Source organism: Phallusia mammillata, chromosome 8 (genome assembly GCF_965637545.1).
Source record: "Phallusia mammillata chromosome 8, kaPhaMamm4.hap1.1, whole genome shotgun sequence".
Lineage (NCBI taxonomy): Eukaryota > Metazoa > Chordata > Ascidiacea > Phlebobranchia > Ascidiidae > Phallusia > Phallusia mammillata.
In genome coordinates, this window is record NC_137259.1 from 13,131,748 (window position 1) to 13,138,086 (window position 6,339).

A 6,339-nucleotide genomic window follows, 5' to 3' on the forward strand; every position below is an offset into this window, starting at 1 on the left:
GGGTTCTTCAACTGGGACGATATAAAGCTCATTTGCTGGAATTTCGTGACAATAAAAGCAGAAAAAGTTTAAATTTGTTTGCAAATTGATTTCTATCCACCTTCATTATTTTCAGAGGTTTGAATTTGGAGGTTTGCAATTTTCACAAACGTCCACTCCAAAATGTACAGAATTGTTTAAACTAAAAAGGTTTAAAGCAAATTGTTATGCACCGACAAACAAAGCGCAGCATCACAGTCCGTTTGCTTCGCATGAATTTTTTAAAAGCGCAAATAGGCGGTGCATAATCATTTAGCGCCAGAAGCAGTTCAACCGGCACAGTCAACACGTCTCTTGCTTCTGCTCTGTGTACATTGATTGGTTTTCATTACGGAGTCTTTGAACAGCTTTAAGGGAATGCAAAGAAATTCTGTGCAGAGAACTTATATATAGTCAAACTTAGTCACAGTTTAAAACAAACAATAGGAAATGTATGATGGTAGTGGAGAAGCAAGTACAAGTTGGCCATTCAATCAAACAACAGCATTTGAAGATTTTACTCACCAACAGGGGCTTTATGATGGACCATGGAATAACTACAAGTCATGTTGGGCTGTAAGTTGCTGTATTTACTTGTTGTCGTTTTGTGTTTGTGTTTTACGGTTTGTTCGCAATTAGGGAACCTGGCCACTTGGCTGCAACATACCTCGAAGAACGAATAAATGTCGTGAATATTTTATGATGTTAGCAAAACATTGCGTGAGTCAAGACATGACTCGGACTGTCGGCTTCTTCAATGCATACAAACTGAAAAATACGTAAAATAAATAAGTTCAATACTCCTATGTTTGCAGGAAGAAATAGACCTCGACTGACGAGGTTTTTGTTAATTTTAGTTCTATAATTAATATTCGTTATCGTTTAAAAGGTTGTTTACCCATTTGTCAAAGGGGAGTTAAATTAAATTCCTACATCTTGTTTTGTTTCTTCTAAACATTCCTAACACCATTTAGGTATTAGCTATCTTCAAATCAGGATGCCATTTTACCTTTTCACCATTCCAAAAAAATATGAAACTTTTTTTGTGCTTTTCAGTGGACAAATCCGAGGATATTTATTGAATTTTATGCCTTCTTTGTGTTGCTGGAAAATCTGTATCTCGTGTATGTCGTCGTGGTCTCATTTAAACGTTCGGAGAGAAACTTCTTCACCTCATGCGTGCTGGTCACTGCTGCATCTGGAATAGTTTTTGTGAGTTTTTTTTATCTCTATTTGCATGGTGTAAATGTGTTTTTAAGTAAACCCCAATTATTCATAATTTACCAATCGTTTCTATTTCACTAATTCATCATGTAATAATTTAAAAAGCATGAAAACCGAACCTTTGACTTTTATCTAAGCCCCTTTTTTGTCCCCTTTTGACCCTCAAATAATTATTCAATTGATTTGCCATTTGCGCACTTCGTACCTTTATGCCTACACTTGATTTTGTTTGCTTCGTTCATCGCTTACGATAGAGAGTGGAAGTAACTTAAAAAATATACGCTATTTCTTTTTGTTTAGACTTTGATTCTCCTTTTGTTTCCATTTTTGTTCCAATGGCAAAACAAAATAGATTTCGTGAGTCAAGCGGAGAAGGAATCGGAAGTGAAAATAAATTTTCTCAAAGTTAATTACACAATCTCCAACAAACTTACACAGGTTGGTACCTTAATGAGTTTCCACTGTTTGTTGCCTATATGTTTCATCACAAGTTCCTAGCTGTATTATCGCATAAAGTTCGTGACTAAGACTCAGTTTTTATTTGTTTGTCACTTTGCTGTTTAAGAACAAAATTCTCACTAAACGTCCGTTTCTTATCATCAAATATCTAATAAAGTAACTGTTTTCATCTGTGAACTGTTTGAAGTACCATTATTGGCAACGCATTTGTAGGAATTTAGAATGGCTCCCTACTTGTATTTCATACGTATCTTATTTACCTCACTTTATTTACCAAATCAGGTTAACGAAGAGCACCGGTGCCAACAAAATGGAAATAAACTGTGTCGAGCAACAGGTTGGTTGTTGGGTCTTGTCGTTTTTATACCTTTCATATCCAACACCATGATTTGCATTAATACATCAATGGCCGCAATTTGCTGGAAAATGTACAAACTAAAGTAAGTGGTTTAGACATTTATGTAAATAAGTAGCCAAGAGAGTTTAGAAAACAGAAATTCTTAATTCTTATTTCTTTACGATCTTTACGCGGCCTACGGTCAGAAACAAGCAACTTAGAATTTATTATTTAACGAACATACTTTGGATCAAACTTGTTGCTATTTACATTTACAGGTTGTAGCAAAAAACGTTTATTTAGTGTTTTGACGTACATTCTTAGTCTGTGCAAATAACTGTGTTAAGGTTTTATACATACTTCTTACCAAAAGTCACTCAATGGCCGTAAATGTTGACTGCAACTAATCAGAACCAATTTATAAAATACTTCGAGTGCAATAATTAAAATTGTTGTTTTACAAGTTTTAACAATAACAAATGTCTGTGTTTAGAGTTCACACCATCTCGTCGATCCGTTTAACGGTTTTTCTTTGCATGATATTGGCTTTGGTTATATCATTCGCTCTGCCAGCAGTAGAGGCTGGGACTCATTACCATTATGATCCGCTTCTTAAACTGTGTTGGTTGCCGTTACGTCTGGAAAGCAAAATTGAACGACGATTTATTTTTTTCGTAAGTTTCACTTTAACTGTGCTAAATTTATTTGAAATGGTAAATTTATTTGATGTCAAAATTATGATTGGATGAGCCATGGTTTGTTTCTGTTGTACAAACGACAACGTTACTTTGAAAATGTCAATGAACCATATAAACCTTTGGGATAGGAATCTGAGTTATTTATACCGATGTCAAAAATTTTATATTACACGAATCTTCAATTTCCAGTGAAACAGCTTCACTCAAAAAAAAATTTAACATATAAATGAAATAGTGCACCATGAATATGATCTAAATTTCGCAAAACTTTCTGTATATGGCTTACTTTCAAATTGATGCAATGGCTATTTCTTATTTGCAGGCATTTGGATTTTTGTCACTGGTTATGTTGATTTTACTTGGATTTTTCTACTTGCTTGTGAAAGCTCATAGATCAGAAGCCGCATTCAAACAAACAACTGGAAATCGTACTTCATTGATATTTGGTCACATATTTATTATGAAAACCAAGTTCTGGTCTTTACACAGTCACGTGGCGGTGTGGGTCACCATAGCAACCATTGTAATCTACTTTCCTTTGACAGTAGGTTGCAGTTATATATTCATTAGTTTTGTTGTACGCACTTATTTCTTATCATGGGTTGAACTGATGTAAACTGGCGAACTTTCTGGTAATAGAGTTATTTAAAGACCTAACTACCAATGTAAAGCTCTACAGTGGTTCTCCGCTCGTTTCAGGCCATGGACCACAGGTTCAATTAAATTAATATCTTGGACCAGTTTTGTTAAGTAACGATAAAGAAAACATCCACAACAAGCATATTGGTTTGAAATATATTTCTTTATTACAGAATTTAAGAAGTGATATCAAATAACTGACACCTAACAATAAATGGCCAACAACTTGAATAAGCCTTGTGGATATTCAATAACTGTTATGAGTCTCTAAGTCACTTGTAACCAGTGATTGGATTCACCCGGTTCGCACCGGTTCCATAGAACCGCCTCATGAAATTTTATGAGATCAACGAACCGGTTGGCATTACTGGTTACTGTCAATGGACTTTTTGTAACAGAACCGGCTGAAAATTATCCCTTTTGTAACAGAACCGGCTGAAAAATATCACTTTTGTGACAGAACCGGCTGACAAAAAAATTAAATCCTACCACTGCTTATAACGTACCTAATTTTTTCAGGCGGGAACAATTTTGAGATTTACTGTCATTTTTCCCCATGAAGACCTGCTGTGGTTTGACATCATCATATACGTTTGCATGTTGCTAGTACCGTGTGTAAACCCACTCGTCCATCTCTCGCAGTTTAAAGCTTACCGCCAGGTGTCAGCAAAGTTTTTTACTTGTTGCAAACAACCGGTCAAGAAAAATAGGTGAGTCCTTGTGTTGATTAATCCCTTGGTAAAAGAACTCATAGGTTTGCACTACGACAATCACCAAGCCGAAAGTAGCTGCGCAACGTTAAAACGTGGTGAAATTGTGGATAGCACAATTGGTGGATCATGACCAAACGCGCTGCAGCCATCTATCCACCAATTGTGCCCTCAACATTGTCGCACTTTTTAACGTCTTAACGTTGCGCAGCTATTTCCGGCTTGGTAAATGTTTTAGTCAAATTGTGCTGCTACGATTTACTTTACCCGGCGAAATAAACTCAGCTACACCATATTATGAAGCGTTATGTGGAGGGATATAACCAGAGAGTAAGTTTGGCGCAGTGTGAGTATAACATGACTGGGCGGGGAACCTTTTTGGAAACAGTCGAGGGACCTTACAACCTAACGACCTGTGATATTCAGTTTATACTGTTTTAATAAATGTAAAAGCAAAATATAATAAATATAACGGACAAAAAAGTCAAAGCAACTCATAACGAACATGTGTTGTAGGGTTTCACCACTGACCATTGAAATGGGTAGCATTGATAGCGATGAATTTCCTTCTGGGTATGATACCGATACTTGGAATAACACTGGGCGGAGCTTTATAGTGGAAAGATATAGAGGATTTCCTAAACCTGTGAGACAGGGGCCAGTTATGGAACGAAGACAATTTCGAGCTAAGAACTTGCCTGATGAAAACGACAGCGTTTACCAGGAAACTTTGGAGAGAAATTATCGTCGCCCAGGGTTTAAATCCAACAGGGAATATTACAATCAATGGCAAGACACTGATAACCCTAAATTGTACAACCAATACACCACACAAAATCCAAGGCCAAATCACTACGATCCGTATGACTCGTACGGGCAAAGGCAACCCCAAGAGCCACGTTACGAGCAAAAGAGAAACAGAAACACAATCAGTCGCGGTTTGTCTCAGTTTTACGCCGACGGATCTTTTCCCAAAATGATGCAGCGTTATTGGAGAAACATATCTTCTTCAAGGAGGAGTAAGCGCCGTGATAGACTAACATCAACAAAAGACGTTCCGGGACCAGCAGTTTCACAAAAGCAAACCAGGCGCAACGTAACTTTTGGACGAACGCCAGTTCAATCTCCACTCGTTCGAAACCCTAGTTTTCCTCGCCCGGGGGCAGTAAAGAGGCGTATCCAAAAGTTGATGATGCAAAACAACTCAGGATCGCCTTTTCGTGGCCGCCGCGCCGCTCCAGATCCAATGGCCGCCAACCAATTGGCCGACCCTCGTTACGACCGTATGATGTACAGTGGAAGACGTGACCACTTGTACCCGCCAACAGTGTCGCGTCCCACCGGTGATAAGCTGAGCGATGAGAGTCAGACTTCGTTAAGAGGGGAACGCTCCAATAACTGGGACGTCTTCGAGGATGATCCGATGTCTAGTGGACGATATGGATACCCATCTCGCCGCTACCACGATTAAACGCGTTTATGTGGTCTGCATGTCCATGTTTTAAGCTGTGGTTTAACATCAACAACCTAAGTGTATTCAAACACATCAAAATGTGCTTGTGTTGGCACGAATGAAAATGTTTTGTAATGTATAGTTAGCAATGGTGCGTAGAACGTATGTTAACGCCACAAAGTCCACACATGTCCAGAAAGTGACTTTGGATCAATACGGCATCTAAAATGTTTTTTCTGTCTTGAAATACCGCAGCACGTAACATAAGAAGTCATTTACCTGTCATGTTGGACAAGCACAAATTACTGTCTACAAAAAAGCCACACGACATTTGAGGATTGGTCTTTTTAAAGGTGAATTGAGGCACTTATCATTGGTCTGTCCGTCGCCTGTCTTTTAGTGAAGTTTCTTGACCGCATTCCACACATACGGTTTTCAAGAGGTTGTTTTGTTGGGTAGCGTGTAAGCCATCGTTGTCATTCCTTTTAATTGCAGTTTATGTTTTGAACTTTTAAGTGGATGGCTTCTCTTTTCTGTAGCAGCACTCGCACTACTTGAAGCATTGACAAAGTGATTCCGTTCTCTCGACAAGTGTGGCCCTTTCATATTTCTACATTTGGTTACATGATTGATAAAGTCTGAATTTTCTCATGGGCAATCGTAATTTATTATTTCATTCTTGTTTTTGTCTTTCTCCTATGACCTTATACTTTATGAGGATGTTGCCTACTTGCTTTTTATGCATGCAGAATGTGAAGCTTCGCTAACTTGCTTATTGAGGTTAAAAACTACTTTTTCACA

The 6,339-nt window shown here is 37.9% G+C and overlaps 1 protein-coding gene across 1 annotated transcript; it reads left to right on the forward strand.

Moving 5' to 3' along the window:
- Nucleotides 1–92: 92 nt before the first annotated feature.
- On the forward strand, nt 93–6,309 carry LOC145205309 (uncharacterized). The gene is made up of 8 exons (XM_080077994.1): nt 93–594; nt 1,075–1,230; nt 1,543–1,680; nt 1,984–2,141; nt 2,532–2,712; nt 3,059–3,280; nt 3,895–4,085; nt 4,602–6,309. The coding sequence occupies exons 1-8, from the start codon at nt 469–471 to the stop codon at nt 5,554–5,556; spliced, it is 2,127 nt and encodes a 708-aa protein (XP_079934120.1). The 5' UTR covers nt 93–468; the 3' UTR covers nt 5,557–6,309.
- The last annotated feature ends 30 nt before the right edge of the window (nt 6,310–6,339 follow it).

What these genes read in the sequence shown, in the direction of transcription:
- LOC145205309 (XM_080077994.1), top strand. Translation starts at nt 469, where the DNA reads ATGTATGATGGTAGTGGAGAAGCAAGTACAAGTTGGCCATTCAATCAA. An exon ending in CTGCATCTGGAATAGTTTTT is followed by an intron (nt 1,231 to 1,542) that starts GTGAGTTTTTTT and finishes CTTTTTGTTTAG; the next exon opens with ACTTTGATTCTCCTTTTGTT. An exon ending in TCTCCAACAAACTTACACAG is followed by an intron (nt 1,681 to 1,983) that starts GTTGGTACCTTA and finishes TTACCAAATCAG; the next exon opens with GTTAACGAAGAGCACCGGTG.